Consider the following 18,903-nt stretch of genomic DNA (forward strand, 5'->3'; position numbering starts at 1 on the left):
CTAGAGCAGATCCAGACTCCAGAGGGGCGTCATTTGCCTCTCTTTGCTCTCTGCTGTCCATCGTGCCTGATGAGGACGCTTCCTCGCGGGATGGGGGGAAGGGTGGAGGGGGGTTCTGCGACATTGCCGCTGATGCCACTTGATGTGGCTATCGAGGCCGATATGTGAGCCAATCATGCGTCCGCACATGGGGCAGGGAAGCCCCACGGCTGGGAAGATGCGGGCTGCCCTCTGGTGGCGATGGACACGTCTCTCGGTCCTTCTTTGCTGGCTGTTTTGGTGGATTTGTGTGGTCGCTCTGGCACAAATGTCCTGCCATGCTGAGCGGTCAAGTGCCAGGGTTTCCATCGTCGAGGGGTTGACGGCCTGGCGCTTCAGCAGGTCTTTGTGAAGTCCTTGTAGCGCTTCCTTTGTCCGCCAGCAGCTGGCTTTGCATGGCTAAGTTGGCCATGGAGGACTTGGCATCCGAATGGTATGACCCACCCACTGCAAGTGCCTCTTGGCCACAGCTGCCTGAATGCAGATCGAGTTGGTGCACACCAGGATGTCAGAACAGGTCTGTGAGATGAGTTGAGACATGACCTCTGTTTTGTCAGTGTTGACCTCAAGGCCAAAGGATTTGTAGAGTGAGGAGATTGTGCCTAGGGCCCGTTGCAGAGACTCAGGTGCGCGCGCCAGGATTGCTGCCTATGACCAGTTGGGGGGCATTGTGTTACCTTGTAATGAAAAAACTAACTTCTGTTGTGTTTTCTAATGAAATTGCATATTCCTGTCAACTATAGCTGTAATGGTTTACTCGGTTGGCTAAGTCACTTTAATATTTCAATCACTTTATTTGTCATTGAAATTTTAATTAACCACATTGCATTCCCTTTTCCCTGTCACATATTAGCAGAATACAGTGCTTAACAATATTTGCCTAAGTTTTGTGTGAGTGGAAATATAACATAGAGGCCATTTAACATCCTAATTTGCCGACACTGCTCATGAATTCATTTGTATTGCTGCTTTTATCAAAGCTGCAAAAAACCCCAGTGTCTTCCACAAGTGTCCAACCCCTGAACAATGCTGGTGTAACTCTAGTAGTCTAGTGTTAGTGCGACAGAGGCTGAATAAAGCAAAAACTAAAATGAACCCCAAACTATTGTCTGAGTAGCACAGAAACTTTACTGATTTGGCCACAAAACAAAAACAAACATTTTTCTGACATGTGTCACTCAGTGCGCTCCTCCCGTGTTCATGGCGTTGATGTCCTGCTCTATTCCCTCGCTGAGCTCATCGATCAGGTCACACATGTCGTCCAGCAGGTTCTCAATCCGAGCGTAAACCTACCCGGGGAGAAGGAGGGCTATGTTTTAAATTTGTGTCAGTTTTGGCGTCAATGCACCTTGAAAAACTTCACAGTCCTGGAAATCTGAGCGCTCTATAAAAATATATTATTATTTGAATTATTTTATTACTGCACTTCTCAGGAGGTTTGTGCCCTCTGCGATGCCATAAATGTCCCTCATATTAGTGATAACAAACACCAGGCAGGTGTGTTAAGCTTGGTCCAGGCTTTCTAAAGTGAGCCAGGCTCTCAGCGAGACTCGCCTTTTTATGCAGGAGAGTCTTGTACAGGCTGCTCCTCTGCTCAAAGTCTTCCGCGTCGGACGTCTGCTGATTGACGTCGTCTGCCGTGGTGTCAGGCACCGGGGCCGACTCGGCCGCTCGCCTCTCCCTGGCGCGCTTCCCCGCTTCGTCCTGCTGCTTCCTCCCCCTCCTCCTGGTCTCCTGCGCAGCGCCACGTCGGAGTCAGAGAGAGTTAGAGAAAGAAAATCGGTCAGAGCTGCCAGCTGTGGAAAGTCTGTCTGCATACCAGCATTTAGCATTTCCGTTCATGTCAATGTCCCTGGAATAAAAGGCCACGAGAACCTGTGAACGTGAATGTGACGACGGGTATTTAGATAAGAGTCGACGCTGCAGAACGTAAAAACAGAAGAGCTGCGTTGCCTTGTTGAAAAGCAGATGGCCAGAGTGATTCACTGGTGTCGAGTGGCTTCGCGGACCGATGCGTTAACCTGCCAAGCACCGGCCAATCAGCAAGGTTCTTTTGCCTCTTTATGAATTAACCATCAAAGACTTTTATTCCCAAAAACGGGAAAAGTCCACCCGTCCCTTCTTTCGCTTGCTTCACTTTCAAGTAATGAGTAATAAAGCAACCAGCCCTTGAAATTGCCCCTTTGTGACGTCACAAGGGGGGCAGTACCCCACGCACGCTGGCGTCAACACCCCCAACCAGGTGTCGGCTCCGCCCTCCTCCTTCCAAATGTGTGGAGGGTCCAACACTGCAACAGATTCAGCCGTAGGCTGTAAACAGGGGGCTAAAACTATGCTGCTTTGTGGCGTGGTCAAGCCAATTTGTCGGATAGTCAATCGTGTCAGGCTCCTCCACTAGATTCTGGAATGTGACGATCTGAATCTGAAACATTATGGGACGTTGCAAAGTTAGAGGACAAGCGGGCATAAAAGCACGTGCTTCTTTTATCTGCTTCAAACCTCTTGAACACAGTTTTAGCCAGTCAAAACCGTGCTGGAAACCTGTGTGGCTGATGAATCTGCTGCCCCCTAGTGGACTTTCAGAACTGATATTCTTTATTTCCCTGTTTATCAGAGGCCACCTTAAACTCTACCCACCGCGACTTCTCCAACGACCGCTCCTACCTTGACTTCGCTCTTTTTCTCTTTGGTCTCAGCCACATCTGCAATGAACCACAGAAAACCGCAAGGAGTCAGCATCAAGCTCCAAACTATTGCTTCTGCCCCCCCCCCCCCGTCTCAGCGGGTGTCTGTGACATCCTCACCTATGTCAGAGGCTTGAGACTCGTCCTTGGCGTCCATCAGCGGGCCCCTGTCCACAAATCCCAGCAGGTTCCTGAGCCTCACAGCCTCGGAGTCCATCATGTCCAGCAGTCGCCACCAAAGCTGCTGCCTGCAGGGGGCGCCCCACACCAACACATACTGCAAGTTTTAGTTTGGGCCTCAGGCATGGTGGCGCGTTGTGCGCTTTGCTTGCATGGCTCAGGGTTGTGTCCCAGTCTTACCCGACTGCCCTCACAGACAGCGCACCTATGGGCTCAGGTGGCGCTGTGAGTTGCAGGAAGAGACAGTTGAGACGCTCCAGGTGAACTTCCAGGGACTCAGGAGGCAGCGACAGGAGAGCCTGAATTACAAGAAGAAGAAATAAGGAGACCAGACCCGTCTCCGAGCACTGATATATTTTGTACTTTTCCAGAATCTTTGTCGTGGATGGCATATTCTGGTCTTTTTTCAGATACTCATTGATGAGACTCTTCATATTTGGCTGCCAAAAGTTGAAAAAGCAAAGCAATTGCTATTAAATTCAAAATAATTTTGAAAATCAATTCGTCATGTTCAGTTTATTAGGTCACTTTTCAGGTGTTTTCACCCCAGATTCTGGTACAGCCAATGTCCATTATAAATTACCAAAAGAACAAAACAAAAACAAAACTACATTGACCATCAAAAAGCATGGTTAACCCTATGTTTAAAACCCCTTGCCTAAAAAAAATAAAACTTGGCTTTTAGCTTCTTGTTAAAACTGAACCTTTTGCATGTTTGGAAGGAGACAGAAATGAGGCGGGGCCAACACCTAGCTGAGGGTGTGGCCACTAATTTGTTTGACATATTAGTTCCTTTTGTGACATCACAAAGGGCTGCTTTTCATATAACACACCTTTAAAAGAGTAGAGGAAGCAAAAACGTATGAGGATGACCTGAGATATATAATTGTGATAAAACATTGGTAAGCGTATCTTTGCAGACAAGGACACCATCAATCAGTATGTTTTTGTTTTCCCAGATCAATAACTCTGCTGCGCAGGGTCTGTACCTGCCGGAGTGTCTCCACCGAGAGGTCCCATGGCTCTGTTGAGTTCACATCTTCCCACATACTCTTTAGCTCTGTCACTTGCCAATAAAGGTACTGCAGCTGGAGCAAAAATAAATGAGAAGACAGAATGAAAAAAAGGGGTTTTAGTCATAAAGGCAGAAGAGAGACAAAACTATCACAGACTTGAACCCTGTCACGCGACAGCGCGATGATTATCACCAACAACCGCCCTCCTCTTTCACTCGGTAACGAGCGTCATCATTCTCATTCAGTGGCCAACAGGGCTGATGTGTTGCTCTTTTGAGAGAGGCAGAAATCATGCTAATAAGTTTCCCTGACAGATGTGATGACGAAGAATAATATTTCTCCTTTGTATCTCAGCAAAAAAAAAAAACAAAAAAAAAACAACAACCAAAAAGACAATCTCATAAAAGGCAGAAAATTTATCATCTTCATGTTTGGCGACACGTTGGTTCCCTCGCGTGTCTCCCATTACCACTTAATGAGCTATTACGGTTGTGAATGACTCCAAATTACTGCCGGGAGGTGATGAAAAGGAAATCTGTTTTGAAAACCCTTGTTGTCAGAGCGCAGGCCAAATTAGGTACTAATACTACTATATACTAACTATTAGGCACAAAAGAGAACAACACAATGAAGACCTCTTTTTTTTCCTTTTTTTTTTAATTAAAAAGTCAATAATCTCACACCGAGCCTGCGGCGGAGCGTTGGCACACGACGCACAACGCCACTTGCCGCCTGTAGTATCTTTGCTTTAGTTTAATGCTTTACCGGTAGTTCCGGTTTTACACCATTAGGTGATGCTCTAGGTTCCCCATTGTGTTCACCTGTGCAGGTAGCCTATAAAAGGAAGTTCTTTTGTTTGGGGTATGTGTCATGCTGCCATGTTCAAGTAAAGCTGCTGAATGCTACGTCCTGAATCCTGTGTCCTTATTTAGGTGATTATAATATACATAATATAATATTACAATATTATGTAATATTGGCGACGAGGATACAGCAATTTCCATGGGCAGGAATTAAAAGAAAAAAGAAAGAAAACGCCTGCAGCTGTGCAAGTGGTTTGAAGACTTCTCTGCAACCAAGGCCTTGTGTGGGGGAGGAGCACCAGGAGGTGAGAAGGCATTGCATCAATGGGGGAACCTAGAGCACCACTTAATGGTATAAAACCGTAACTACCGGTAAAACATGAAACTAAAGCAAAGATACTACAGCGCCGCTTCCCTCTCACCTTGGGGTTTTTCTTCAGGAACTCCTGCTCTTCGGTGACGTAGATCTCTGCGGGAGAGCTCGGCCTCTCTGGCGTGTGAATCCCCTGCAGCACTTCGTCCACAATTGTCTGACACACATTCACGCACACAATCTTTTCCAGCCTCGACTGTTCATCCGCACGGAAGAGACGCAGAACCACACATAAAATGAATCAGCTTGCCATTGTGGGGGGCAGAACATTATGAGTGAATGAATGAATGAATGATTGAAAGAAGAGACAGTCTGGCACAGCCTGGTGGTACAACACCTGTATGAACAGCCGCTTGTCCGCAGTCTTATCCTGGTAGAGCGCCACCCCCCGCAGTGTCAGCTGCATGGAGGCGCCCTGCATCAGCAGCGGGTGGGTTTTGAGCTGCCACAGTTCAGACTTAATGCCGGGCATCTCCGACTTAAATATGAACTCTATTCTCTTCCTCTCACCGGGGAGGATCACACCTGGGAGGAGAGCAGAGTTGCTTTAAGTAGACACAGCAGTCACATTCAGACACATGAAAACATTGCAACCACTCCAACGTCCACAACGCTAGCTTATTTGCTGTTGTTTGTTTATATTTGATTGTCTTAACGATGCAGGCGGCTGTGGTCATTTTTTGTATCGCATTGCATTGTATCGTATCATATTGTCTGTTAATGTGTTGCATCGTGTCACATCGCATCACGTCATATCACATCATTTTTTAAGGTATGGTATTGTATCGTATCGTGTTCTATCGTAACGTATAGTTTTGTAAGCTATTGCATGGTATTGTATCCTATCATACAGTACCGTATCCTATCGTATGGTGTAGTATCTGATCGTATCATAACGTACCATACCATAGCACATTCTACTGTATGGTATAATATTGCACGGAATTGTACACAATGGAGTAGCCCTACTCCATCGTGCACAGCCCTGGGCAACTTTGGACAAAAATAAAATCGATTTTCGATTTCGATTTTATATTTGGTAACAGAAGAAGTCTATTGCTGGTTTTACAACGTTTAAAAAGGGGACGGGGGGGAGGGACCAGAGCACTGTTGACAGCACCTAGGTCACTCAGTTAGCCTGAGCGTCTGCACGCAGCAATAATAAAAAAAAAAAAAATCCGTTTTCAATTTAAAATCGATTCATCGCACAGCCCTACTATGGAGTTTTACTTTGCATCTATTTGGAGGAGCGCAGCAATGGCAGGTTCCCGGTTGTGTTTGCATTCACCGGAGGAGTGGTTGAAATAGAAGCACGTGTTCCTGGTGTACGAGCGCAGCTTGGTGAGGCTGCGCGGCACCTCCAGCCTCTCCCACTGGTAGAAGATGGCCGTGCTGCCCTCGTTGTGCAGCTCCACTGGGGACGACACGCTCTCCCCGGACAAGGCCTCCAGGAATAGCGTGGCGCTGATTCCCACTTTCCCCTGAGGGAAGGGGGATTTTTATAAAAGGGAAATGACGCGTGTGACAAATCAAACCTGATGTGAAACGTCAATGTGAAACGAATCAGGTGAATGCTTCACCTGGTCGATGGCAGAGTTTCCAGTCCAGCGAGCTAGCTGGTTGCAGAACTTCAAGGCAGGAATGAGGAGGGCGTCCGACTGCACGTCATCAAACCGAGCCAGCGGATCGCTGCTGAGGTGACAGTGAGACAACATCAAGGGAATATCTTTAAAACACAATGAGTTGCCCAGAAACAGTGGAGTTCAGGGCTCTTAATTAAAAATCATAATTTCTCTACATGCTGCACCGAGAAAATTAAATACAACTGACATAGTGTGGGAGTGAGAGCGACTTGTTAATCCTGTTATGCCATCATAGCTGCAACTAATAAATGAGCATGGACAATAAAAGTCATTTTTCTCTCACGTCACGTCCTCCTCCATGCCGCCCCGCTCCTCCTCCTCCTCCTGCATCTCCTCCACCTGCACAGGGCTCCGACACACTGGGACAGAGGTGGTCGGCCTGCTGGAACCAATCACCTCCAGTCCGCCAGTGTCCTGCGATGTCAATCACAGATCACAAATCCAGTAAATATCTGTTACACACGGAAATGACGATTGCAAATGTTGATGACAATCACTCTACTTGCTGGGAAAACCTCATTCGCCCCCTGAGTCCCAAAATCAAGACTTACGTTGCATAGAATGAAACCGCCTGTTGAACAGGATGACAGCCTGCTCTAAAACCATCGAGCAGCCTGTGCGTACTCTCACTGTGCTATCAACAAACAATGACTCCTCCCACACACTCTGTGTCCTGAGTTGGAGTGGCTTCCCCCAGGACGCAGAAGAGGAAAACTTCCCGTCCCCAGAGCTGTCCAGCTCCTTCATCTTCAGCTCCTTGATTGTGAATTCATTCATTCAAATTCGAATTCGGAAGACGGAAAGCTTTCAGATTTTAAAATACTGTTATGTGCAATTGTGTGCCTTGTTTTGTATGACCTTTAAAGCTGCTGTCATGTCCTTTTTAAATTGCCTCTCAGGCACAAATAAATGGTTCTGAATTGAATTAAAGAAGAAGAAGAAGACAGATTCCATGAAGCTGTGCACTCCATCAGTGTGGATTAGGACAAACCGACCTCAGCTTCTTTTGCTTCTTCTTGGGGGTAAAAGGAATAACAAAACAAGCCTCTCCTCCTTCCTGCAGGTACAGTGTTATGTCACTAAGCTGAAGGAGAGTCTGCTGCCAACAGGACGACTTGTCTGTCTCCGTCTTCTCACTCCACCAGAGGACACTTCAGAGCACAAATCACAGCATCGCATCAGCACGACATACGTTCCACCATTAGTGAGTGAGTGTGTGTGTGTGTGTGTGTGTGTGTGTGCGAGCGACAAAAGCAAGAGGTGAGATCAGGATAGGGGGAGAAAATGCTGTCATTTGAATAAACCCTCTCATAAGAAGCACCTGTTTTGCTTGAGCAGTTAATTGGGACTAAAAGGGAACCGGCTGTGAAGATGGGAGCCTAATTGTGTCCGTGTTGACTCTGCACTGCAGGACCCTCCTGCCCGCCGATGATGAGCGGTGAGGCACGTTCGCTCCATTACCAGGCGTATTTCCCGGCTTTTTACACATTTCCGTGACTCGTACCTTCACGTTCCCGTCGTTGTCGAAGGTGGCGGCAGCAGGGAACGATTGGTGCCTCGGCGGCTGCGAGCGCGTTGCCGATGTCGGCGTGCATGTGCACGCGAGAGCGGCTGTCTGGCACATTCGCTCGGCTCGTTCCTGCTGCGGACATTTCAGCAGGTTCGTGAGCTGCTTGTACTCTGCTGCGGCACTTCATGCTGTTCCTCAGGGCGCAGCTCACACCCTGTTGTGTGAGGGTGTGCAACAAAGCATTGCTTCTGGGTACCCATAGTTATCTGACTTAAAAAGAGAATTCCATCCTTTACTTCTTTTGCCTGTTTGCGTGCTTGCCATAAAGCGTCTCTTTTCAGATGTAACAAACGGCCAAACCCACCCCCCCTCCCCCACGATCCTCGTTTTTTTGTGGAAGGTCGAGCAAAAACTGTCAGAGTTAGCATAGGCTAAGAGGTAGCTAGCGATGTTGTTTCATGGAGACCTACAGATTTTTTTTTACAAGGGAATCACCAATGCAAAGTGCTGGCATCCAGGATGAATGATAAAGAGCTTTAAAAGTAAAACTAGACTGTGATACACAAATCTGACCTCTGACCCCTGACACCAAACACAACCGTTTCCTCCACACAACTCATGTCCAATGGGAATGTCCCTCTGTAAACATGAGCGATGGTTGTGATGTGGGGAAAATCCCAGTAGACCAGCAGCAAGTCAAGTTCAACATGTTCAGAGTCACTTCAATCCCCTTTCTGCCCATGTCTGGCTGGCTTCTAACTTCAGCAAGTCGCCTCGACCAGATCTAGCTGCTGCATTCTGATTGGCCGATGAGCTGTTTGTGTGAACAAGCAATTGAACGTTGTACCTTATATAGCGGCCACAGTGTGCCAGTTCTGTACTGATTGCCTATGCTAAAGTCAAATTTATTTCTTGGTTGGTGCAAATGCAGCTGTTCACTAGATGCTCTCAACTCACCGGCTTCTTGATGTCTTTCCCCCTCAGAACTTCCTGCAGCTCTTGCCGTTTCCTCTGCAAGTAGGCACTCTGGGCCCAGGATCTAGTGGCCGGACGCTGGCTCTCCTTGGCATTGGCTCCTTTGCAAAGGGGAAAGTTCCACACAGAGACACGGCATTTGGGGTAAACTACAAGAAGCTACATCCAGGGGCGGCTGTGAAGAGCAGAAGGTGGAAGGAGAGACAAAACCTGTCTCCTGTCGGATGCGCCTCGGCTGAGCTACGCGTGTGACGGTTTTCTGGCTCCCCTGCTCGCTCTGGGTGAGGGTGGAAACGATGCCGCTCAGGTCATCCCCGTAGCGCTGTGGGAGACTCCAGAACTCGCTGCCCACTCGGTTGCCCTGTGACGGACACGACACCTGATGTTTTTACGAGGCCTTGTGGGACAAAACCCTGGATGCTGACGCGAGGCAGAGAAGCCATTTAGCTGCGTACGTATCCAGTGTTGATGAGCGGCATCACTTGGTTGAGCAGTTCCCGCTCCTCCTGGGTCTCTCGGAAATGGTCGGCCTGGTTCATCAGCAGGCTCTCAACTGGCCTGTCGAGCAATTCTGTAGCGTCAAAGCAAGAAAAATGCAAAACAAGGAGAGCCAGAAGGATGTTAAACGCATTGGATAATTGGATTGGTTAATTAATTAAAACAAATATTTTGCACTTCTGCTTTTCCACATGGTTGATTCATGAATGTACTGAAGGATTTTCTTTTTCCTATCAAAGAAAAAAGAAGTTCAAACCCATCAGCAGCATGGTCTCCTTACGGAAGTAACTGCGCTGAAAAAGACAATCAGTTCAAGCAAGTGACTCTCTAAAGTAGATTTCTCTCAGTGTTCCAACATCTGAGGACACACGTCAAACCCGAGGCCCGTGGACTGAATCCAAGCCGCCACGTCACTTCTGGCTCGCCAAAACTTGAAAGGTGTTTGTTTTCAAATAAAAGCCTCTGCTGGGTGTGTATTTACCATAAACTACACCTCCCACAATGCACCGGTAGACTTTTCCTGATCAATGACTGCATTTTATCGTTTGGCCAGCACGGACTGCCATAAATGGTTGCGAAATGGCTAAAAATAACTGGCTGTCACGATGACCTAGTTCAACTTTTTCGGTTGGCCAAAATTGCTCGTGAAAAACATTCATGAAACAGGCGCTAATGTCCATTTTGTCCAATTTTGAGTACAAATGGCTATAAAGTTGTGGATGTGGCTCCAGCTCAGTAGCCAAGTGTATTCGGCTTTGCGGCTGGTAGGCGGGCACACGCCAACCACTGCTCACCACCAGTACCACCTACACGTCCAAATATGGAATCTTCCTGACCTTAACACCAATCTCTAGGCCTCGGGACGGGTATTTGCAAACCGATGGTGACATCACGACGACTCCGTGCATCTTTGTGTACAGTCAGAGTTTCAAACAAAGTGTAAAGGTACACATACTGTCGTTACAAAAAAGGTTCGAGAAGGGAATATTTTGTTGGAACTTGGATTCAATGGTACAAATCCATGGGAACTCACCTGATAAGAAGCCCTGCTGTCTTCTGCGCCCTGACATGTGTGCGTCCCACTGCTGAAGGGCGTTCTCCTGGGTTCTCTTGTAACTCTGTCCATTCTCCCTCTCCATTTTGCCAAGAGTGACGACGCAGGATGAAGAAAAAAATGTTTTTTTTTGAAAGATCTTTTGCTTTAGCAAATCGGGGGACGTAGGGAATCGATGGTGACTAACGCTGCAGCACAGTGCGGTTTATTTTGAAAGCATCTCAGCCGGGGAAGTTCCACGAGTTAGTCACAGAGTTGAATTCCCTCCAAGCCTGGAAAGAAAGCCGTGCAGACAGGAATCTGTTTTAAGTATTCATTTATAGCCATTTGAGTAATAACTTTCATTCTGGGTATTCCTGTATTTGTTTTCGTCATTGCTGCGCTAAATGTACGCATTTGGCTACTGCTGTGTTATCAGGTCAGAGAAAAAGGCCCAAATGTTTTTGGGACTCCAGTGGTTCATGTTCTCCAGCGGGACGTCCTATCAACCAGAAACGGCTTTTGCACCGTGCATGGTTATGCAAATGTGGTTTAATCTGCCTTTATCGAACTACCAGCCAGGTTTCCACGGCAACGACTATGAGTCCTTGGCTTTGCGAGATATTTTCCCACTTTGCTTTCCCACGCAGAGCACAGCGTCAAGTGCTCAGACAAACGCTTGGCCCTTGTCCTCGAAAAGAGAAGCAAACGCAGCGGTGTTGTTATGTGCCGGAGCAAAACTCAAGTCGTCAGTCATCCACCATCCATCCATGCACGCTTTATGGAGAGGGATTTGGAAGTCTGTCTCAGTCTGTCTTATTTGGGACTTCATTGACTGGGTCAGATGTGCTAACTGAGTTTAACTGAGTTGTAGTATACTTCAGTTATTTTTATTCCGTACTTTAATTGTATTGAAATAAAAAGTTGAAAGGGGAAATAAAGTGGCACAATGTTGCCGTTTTAAAAAGCATTGTAGGCGAAAAGAACTAAGCTTGGGGATTTTTTTTTGCGATTGAGAAAAAATGAAATTCCATCACTTCACTGCAGTTTTCCGACCATCCTGACATTTATCCTGCACAAGTCCTCTCATTGCCTCTGGACAGGATCGTGTCCTGCACCATTCCTTTTTCACTGAAGGCAGCCTGCCAGTTACCTTCATTAGAAATCTCTCCTTGCAGACTGAGGCCTTGTCAGATGCCCACTGTGGAGTGAATTTTGATGCTTACTTTCCAGCCTGTGGGTGTGTAGCTTTAATGGAGGAATAAAAGGCAATGTTCTTTACTGTAGTATATGCAAAACCTGTTCTGCTGTCCCTGTTTGTGAACATACAGTACATGTAGTACAGACTACACACACTCTTGAGGCGATCCTCTTGCTGTGTGCTTGGCAGTCACAAATAGACAAAATACTCAGTGGAGTTAGTACCGGTGGGCAGGACAATATCATTGTTATTAATGTTTCTGCTTTTGCCTCGCACATTGAAAATAGAATTCAAGCATTTCGTAGTATTGAAGCGAGATTTCCAGACTGGATTGTCATGAAGACAACAATCTTTGAAACAAACAAACAAAAAAATGCAAACATAAAACGTATGATTCATGTCATCTGAAATGTTCTGACATTAGCATAAAGTATGTGTGGCCTATGTTAAAATTTCATTTAAATGCAAACCAATCTTCTCCGCAAACCTAAAGTCATCCGAAATGGGTCATGTCGCCAAATTAGCACTGTCTCATTGTGTGTGCGTGTGTGTCAGAGTGAGAGTGAGAGTGAGAGTGAGAGAAGTTGGAAATGTTTTGAAGGTTACCTTCGCACAGACACCGGAAGTTGTACTACCCGAACCGGCTTCCACTGTGGAACCGTGTCCGGTGACTTCAGGCTGGACTCCGGGTTCCCAGTGCCCCGGTTAGAACCAGTAGCAGCCTCGGAGAGTTTCAAGATCCTCCTGGCTGCAGTTGTGGCTCAGTTTACTTTTCCTGTTACCATGGCAACAGACGCTGGAGAACCGCGATAGCAGGAGCAGCGTTCCTTTTTCCTTTTTAGACGACAGCAAAACATTAATAAAATAAATAAATAAATAAATACATAAAACGGCAGCAAATGGCAGCAGTTTAACGTCTTTTCGTCCTTTCATTTTTGTGTGCATGCGACGCGTGTATCACAATGTGGGGAAAGCTGCTGGACGCTGCTGCGGCGTTTCACACCAATATGTATACTCATGCATCGTCAAGATGCTGTGTCGACGACACTGAATAGAACGTCCCGAAATCAAGTCACATTCTTACGCTTGTTTAAAAATGTGTAAATAATAACGACGTGGCGCCTGCATGAAGTTTCTGTCTGCGCGCAACGCAGACAACAGCCTCTCCTGCCAATCACCGGGACGCGGCCAACCACGCTGCGGCGCTCCGCTGACATCAGTCACGAACTACAGCAACAACAACACCGCCACCACCGCGTGCCGAGTATAAAACGTCCCGTCCCACGCTCGGCCTCTCAGAGCCGTCCTGCACGTCCTCACGGCGGGGCATGCGCAGCGTCTCCCCGGTCCCTTTGACGCACCGGCGCGGCTCCTCCTCCACAGCCACCACCGCCACCTCCACCTGCAACGCTCCCCAGTTTGCCGTCACCATGGACGGACAGTGCGACGGCTCCTCCAAAGTGCTGCTGGCCTACAGGAGCGCCTCGCAGCACCTGCGCTCCTCCGGCCTCAAAGCCGGTCTGGGCTTGCTCAAAGTGGCTACGTCCCAGTGGAAGCAGGACAAGACGGCGTGCGCGCCCAGCGCCGTGGGGCCGCTTCCCAGCGGCCACGCACACCCCTGCAAGAGGTCCCCGCTTGACCAGCTGGCCGCCCTCGTTCTCCACGGCCAGACGCGGCAGCGCCACATCGGCCAGGAGCGCCAGCGGGAGCCGAGCTCCTCCACCAAGCCGCAGAACTGCAGGCGCATCGTGGTCCTGGGCGCGCCGCGGGTGGGAAAGACCTCTATCCTGCGCCGGTACTTGCGGGACGGCTTCGTGGATGAGTACAGCCCCACCTCGGAGGACTTCCTCAGGAAGCTGTTTCGCATCCGCGGCGAGAGCTACCAGATCGACATCCTGGACGCGTCCCGGGAGAGGGATTTCCCGGCCAAGCGGCGGCTGTCCATCCTCACTGGTGCGTACCGACCACCCATTAAAACTTAGCCGTGCCGCGGTTCAACATTAGTATTGCTTTTTGTGACCAATTGTGGCTCTGCGTTTACATTTCAGGTGATATTTTCCTGCTGGTGTTTAGCCTGGATGACCGCAGCTCCTTCGAGGAGGTCTGCGCCCTGCGGACGGAGATCCTGGCCGCCAAATCCAAGCTCACCAAATCCTCCGCGCCGGAGCAGTGCACGCAGCTCCGAGTTCCTCTGCTGGTCTGCGCCAACAAAGTGGACCTCTCGGAGTCCGAGAGGGTCATATCCAGGGCGGAGGCGCTGCGGGCGCTCGGCGAGGACTGCGCCTACTTTGAGACGTCTGCAAAGGACAGCAGGAACCTGGAGGACGTCTTCGAGGCTCTGGCCAAGCGGGGCGGCCTGCCGGCCGAGACCGGCCCGTCCCAGCACCGCAAGGTGTCCCTGCGCTCGTACCAGGCGATGCGCACGGGCCGTGCGCGCGGCAGGGGAGGCCAGCAGGCGTCCGCCAGCGACGACCCGTGCGGCGTCCTGTACCCGCTGGCACGTCGGCCCAGCTTCAGCACGGACCTGCGGCAAGTCATCGGGCCACAGGCGGCCAGGAAGACCGGCAGGGAGGCGGATAAATGTCAAATCCAGTGAAGGGACACGCGCAGGCAAAGAGGGAGTGTACACGGAGGGAATAAAACAAGGCGTTATTGTTGTCTACGTGTGGAAGTTTGATGGCGTCTTTTTGTAATAAAATATTTTTAATAACACAATGTCTTGACGTTTAAGTGTTTCCATGCTGTGTGTGTGTGTGTGTGTGTGTGTGTGTGTGTGTGTGTGTGTGTGTGTGTGTGTGTGTGTGTGACGTGGGAGGATGCTGAGTCAGAAACTCAAATGCTGGATGACAGTTGCATAATCACGCAAACATTGCAGCCACAGCTTATTCTCACCCACTTTCCCTTGGTCTGGTCCTGGGTGTTATGCATGTGGTCGTGATCACGAGAAAAAAAAAAACAAAAAAAAAACACCCTTCTGGCATCCCACGCAATGCTAAATAAACGTGAGCTCAGCATTGACTATACGATCCCTTCTGATCCTACCCTAGAAAAGCCATATACGCAGTACAAGACCTTTGACCCTGCGGTGATGGTCAGTGTGTATATTTTAATACAACCTGCCAAAGAAAAGCAGGGTTGTACGAGAGCGGCAACACGACTTGGAGATAACAACCTTGCATGCCATACAGAAGAATTTGTAAATCCGTGTAATGTAACTTAAAAAGCACATAGAAAACGGAGGAAAAAGGAAAAGGACAAAACCCAGAGAACTCTGGAGGGTCACTGGACAAGGAAAACAGCAGCAAGAGCGGCCAGCGGTCATGTTAAGAGTAAATTGAAAATATGATTCACAATGGAAAAAGCCTTGGGGGGAAGCTCCTTGATGAACTTTAAATGTTACAGAGATTCAACTTTTTGGCAAATTTGCCTGTTGCCATAATCCCTCAATCTGTATCTATACTCATAACAATATGAGTAGTAGTACAATCCCTTTCATTATCAGTGCCTGTTGTTGTGGGAGGTGTTGGGTGAGGACGGGAGGGAGAGACAACCAGCTGCTCAGCAAATGACATGGAGTTGAACGGTGCAGAACCCATCCAATACACGATCCAACAATCCAAAACAGATCTCACGTGGAGGTTGTGAGCTGCACATCGGCCGCGCTGTGAAATAATGCTGGAACATTCCCAGACACAGTTGTTTTCAAGTGAAATGCATTAGCCAGAACTACTTAAAGGCCGACACAAAGGCAGGGGAGAAGTTATTTCAAAGGCATGTTTAACGTTTTGTGGGTTCATTAAGTAGCCAGTGTCTGATCGTATCCATGGCGATTTCTTTTCTAACAAGACACACAACCTGATTCATTTGAGCCAAAAACCAAGTAACTACAGAACCAGTAGTAGCTTTGGCATTTGGAGCAGTTGTCCTCCTTTTTGAATCCAGATTCTCTGTCTATGCTACAAAAAATATATAGTATTGAGCGAATACAAAGCTGTTCAAAATGATCTAAATACTCATGCAAGATCTCTGACCAGTTTAGCCAAGATTATTTTTTATTATAAAGAAATGTATTTTTTAATTAATGACAAAAAGATAAACTTTTACTTGACTTGAGCAAAGGAGTTAATTTTTTTTCTTTTACTAAACTAAAACCATTTCTTTTACACGAGTATCCCATTAATCTAAGTAATCTTTACTTAGATTAATGGGATACTCGTGTAAAAGAAATTGTGGCAGCTAACGGGGCGCGCCTGGAACCTTCAGACTTGAGGTTGATGAAGGAGATGCACCTGCAAAGACAAGACTGTCTCGTCCACGAGCTGGACATCTTCACTCAGGAGCAGCAGCAGCTGAGTAGCATCGAGGTCACGGGACCTGCTCCTGCCGCCTCATGCTATGCTCTGAGAGTGTGTTCCAGGGGGTTTCCATGGACACCGCTTTGGAGTTTCGAAGAACAGCCGGCGCAGCGGAACACAAGGCTGCTCGTCCTTCGCACACTCACCCAGAAGAGCTTCCTGCGTGGCAGTGCCTCGGCGGCGCTCCTATTCTGAAGCGATGCCGCGATGCTGCTGAATGACCTCCATCCCGCGCCGTCGCCTACACGTGGTCCCACTGACACGTGGTCCCACTGACACGTTGCCAGCGTGAAATGTGTGTCACCGTTCGTTTGACGCTCTGCTGAAAAGGAAACGTGCATGGAAATTACTCCCGAAGTTCTAATTGGGTCCTGTTGTGTAGAGCCGAGTGCAGTGGGTGAGTCACGGCGAAAAAAAAAGGAAATGGAAATTGAGGCCGAATGATTGCGCGAAGACAGCACCTGAGAGTGAAGCACCATGGGAAAGTGGGGTTTAACCTTCAGGAACGCTTCCAAAATCTGCATCAGAGTAGCTGATGGGCTGAAGCAGAAAAATCAACCGTCGTTCTTTCCAAAGAACAAACCAAAACCACAAACCACTTCTCCTCCACCTGCTTAATCAGAAATCGCAGTAAAAAAAACGTCTCTCATTGGGAGAATTCCATCCAGTCGGGATGGATCTGCATTCATGGTAATCTTGTTAGCACGAGCAAGACTCATGCTATTTTCTGGAGATCTGAATAGGCCTGTTTTTTATGAGGAGGAAAGAGATGTTTCAAATCCGTGCAATTCAGCTGTTTGCTAAAAAGAAGAAAAAAATACATATACATTTGTTCATGTTGACATTCAATGTGTTTTTTTCAGCCCTGTAAGTTTTGCTCTTCCTCTGTGAGCCGCAGCCGACCTGCGACCTGAGCTTTCTCAGGATAAACCCACGCGTCCCTTCCCGCTCTTGCTGCTGCTGATGTTTGGCCTTCCGTGCGCACGCTCGCGCTTCTTTCTTCCTTCCTTTCCTTTCCTTTCCCCCGGCATTGGGCGTGCACAGCGTTGCCTTGATGCTGTCGTGTGCTACAAAGTAGCCTTTTGATTATTTCTTTTCCTTATTTGATTTTTACCCCTCCCCTCTTGTCTGACCCCGGCAGCATTATTCCACGTGCAGTGACACTTGTCGACCTGTTCTTTGTCGTGGCAATCACAGCAAAGTTTATGTAAGGCTGCTCCTCTGATAGCAAGATGGCAAATAAAGAGCACACCTCTGTGTGCGAGAGAGAGAGAGTTTGTAGCCACTTGCCTCCATTAATTCTCTTCCACAGGGGACACTGGGCACACAGTTGGCCTCCAGGAGACACACGGACCTAATTATCTGAAACCCCCCCCAGACCATTTTCTGATTTGACATCTGATAATGACAGAACGCTCACAGGAACGGCTGCAGCTGGCTCTGTTACATCACTTCCTGGCCGATTGTGGCCCAGCGCATGAGCTGGAAAGGTGTTTGTCAACAGGCCAATCAGTGCCCTTTGGTGGACAAGAGTGGAGGCTGATGGCCCTGCTGAGATAAGTCACGCCAGTGGATGACAGAGAGGAAGGTACAGGGGTGAGACAAGCACCTGGAAATTTTGTAAGCTTTAGCTATAGCCACAAACACAGACACACACACAGACACACACACACACACACACACACACACACACACACACACACACACACACACACACACACACACACACACACACATTTTTGTCATTTTGTCTGCGGAGAACCCGCAAAACACAGGGTGAACACGCACGCTTATCAACAGGCCATCTTACCGTGAAGTGACAACACCAAAAACACCATGTCCCATGACCAAGTGCGACAGGTTCACGGTGATGCTGGATGTCAGACTTTTAGCTTGAAAAACACAGCACCTTTGGTCAACGCTATATCGACTTCCTTTTGATTGAGTTTGCGCTTTTTTCTTTAAAAAAGGGATTTTAATATACATACTGTATGGAGAGAGAGAGAGAGAGAGAGAGAGAGAGAGAGAGAGAGAGAGAGAGAGAGAGAGAGAGAGAATGCAACTTATTTAGCAGCACACGGTGGCGCAGTGGTTAGCGCTGCCGTCTCACAGCAAGAAGGTCGTGGGTTGGATTCCGGGCCTGGGACCTTTCTGTGTGGAGTTTGCATGTTCTCCCTGTGTCTGCGTGGGTTCTCTCCGGGTTCTCCGGCTTCCTCCCAGAGGCCAAAAACATGCCTGTGAGGTCAATTGAACATTCTAAATTGTCCGTAGGTGTGAGTGTGAATGGTTGTTTGTCTCCATGTAGCCCTGCGATGAACTGGCGACTTGTCCAGGGTGTCCCCTGCCTTCGCCCTAAGACAGCTGGGATAGGCTCCAGCAGAGCCCCGTGACCCTGAGCTCAGGGGTAAGCAGGCATGGAAGATGAATGAATTTCATTTATTTATTCACCAGCTAGCGTTTTTATTTTTGTGGAAAACAACTGAGTGCTGTGTAATTAAGTTGGTTTGCCACTTCAAGGAAAAAAATGTGGGTCCTGAGACTTCACCAGTTGGGGACCACTGTGCTAGAGAATACCAGGGAACCATAAAGTCTA

The 18,903-nt window shown here is 48.2% G+C and overlaps 3 protein-coding genes across 5 annotated transcripts in view; 2 read left to right on the forward strand and 1 right to left on the reverse strand.

Moving 5' to 3' along the window:
* The window catches only part of r3hcc1l (R3H domain and coiled-coil containing 1-like), a 145,585-nt gene that overhangs the window by 90,491 nt on the left and 36,191 nt on the right, over window positions 1–18,903 (forward strand). The window lies entirely within an intron of this gene.
* Window positions 557–12,732, reverse strand: mycbpap (mycbp associated protein). Of its 3 annotated transcripts, none has more exons than XM_076040025.1 (16): window positions 12,562–12,732; window positions 10,755–11,047; window positions 9,679–9,794; window positions 9,434–9,584; window positions 9,206–9,324; window positions 7,022–7,152; window positions 6,676–6,784; window positions 6,384–6,576; window positions 5,433–5,620; window positions 5,145–5,291; window positions 3,893–3,991; window positions 3,084–3,202; window positions 2,844–2,971; window positions 2,704–2,741; window positions 1,594–1,773; window positions 557–1,328 (listed from the first exon to the last, which is right to left on the reverse strand). In XM_076040025.1, the coding sequence occupies exons 2-16, from the start codon at window positions 10,858–10,860 to the stop codon at window positions 1,218–1,220; spliced, it is 1,935 nt and encodes a 644-aa protein (XP_075896140.1). In that variant the 5' UTR covers window positions 10,861–11,047; window positions 12,562–12,732; the 3' UTR covers window positions 557–1,217. The 3 variants fall into 3 exon arrangements, with proteins under 3 accessions (XP_075896140.1, XP_075896123.1, XP_075896133.1); XM_076040008.1 differs by having other exon boundaries at window positions 6,676–6,787; XM_076040018.1 differs by lacking the exon at window positions 12,562–12,732 and adding an exon at window positions 11,908–12,090 and having other exon boundaries at window positions 6,676–6,787.
* rasd2b (RASD family member 2b) lies at window positions 12,888–14,653 on the forward strand. Its single transcript, XM_076040037.1, has 2 exons — window positions 12,888–13,908; window positions 14,004–14,653. Exons 1-2 carry the CDS (start codon window positions 13,284–13,286, stop codon window positions 14,549–14,551), a joined length of 1,173 nt encoding a protein of 390 aa, XP_075896152.1. The 5' UTR covers window positions 12,888–13,283; the 3' UTR covers window positions 14,552–14,653.

Source organism: Nelusetta ayraudi, unplaced genomic scaffold (genome assembly GCF_046127955.1).
Source record: "Nelusetta ayraudi isolate G7.1 ecotype Tasmania unplaced genomic scaffold, CSIRO-AGI_Nayr_v1 ptg000004l, whole genome shotgun sequence".
Taxonomy (NCBI): Eukaryota; Metazoa; Chordata; class Actinopteri; order Tetraodontiformes; family Monacanthidae; genus Nelusetta; species Nelusetta ayraudi.

Coding starts and splice junctions, on each gene's coding strand:
- rasd2b (XM_076040037.1), top strand. CDS start 13,284: ATGCGCAGCGTCTCCCCGGTCCCTTTGACGCACCGGCGCGGCTCCTCC. Junction 13,909..14,003: donor GCGGCTGTCCATCCTCACTG/GTGCGTACCGAC, acceptor TTTACATTTCAG/GTGATATTTTCCTGCTGGTG.
- mycbpap (XM_076040008.1), bottom strand. CDS start 10,860: ATGGAGAGGGAGAATGGACAGAGTTACAAGAGAACCCAGGAGAACGCC. Junction 9,585..9,678: donor CGCTCATCAACACTGGATAC/GTACGCAGCTAA, acceptor TGTCCGTCACAG/GGCAACCGAGTGGGCAGCGA. Junction 3,992..5,144: donor TCCTGAAGAAAAACCCCAAG/GTGAGAGGGAAG, acceptor TTTTTGCTCCAG/CTGCAGTACCTTTATTGGCA.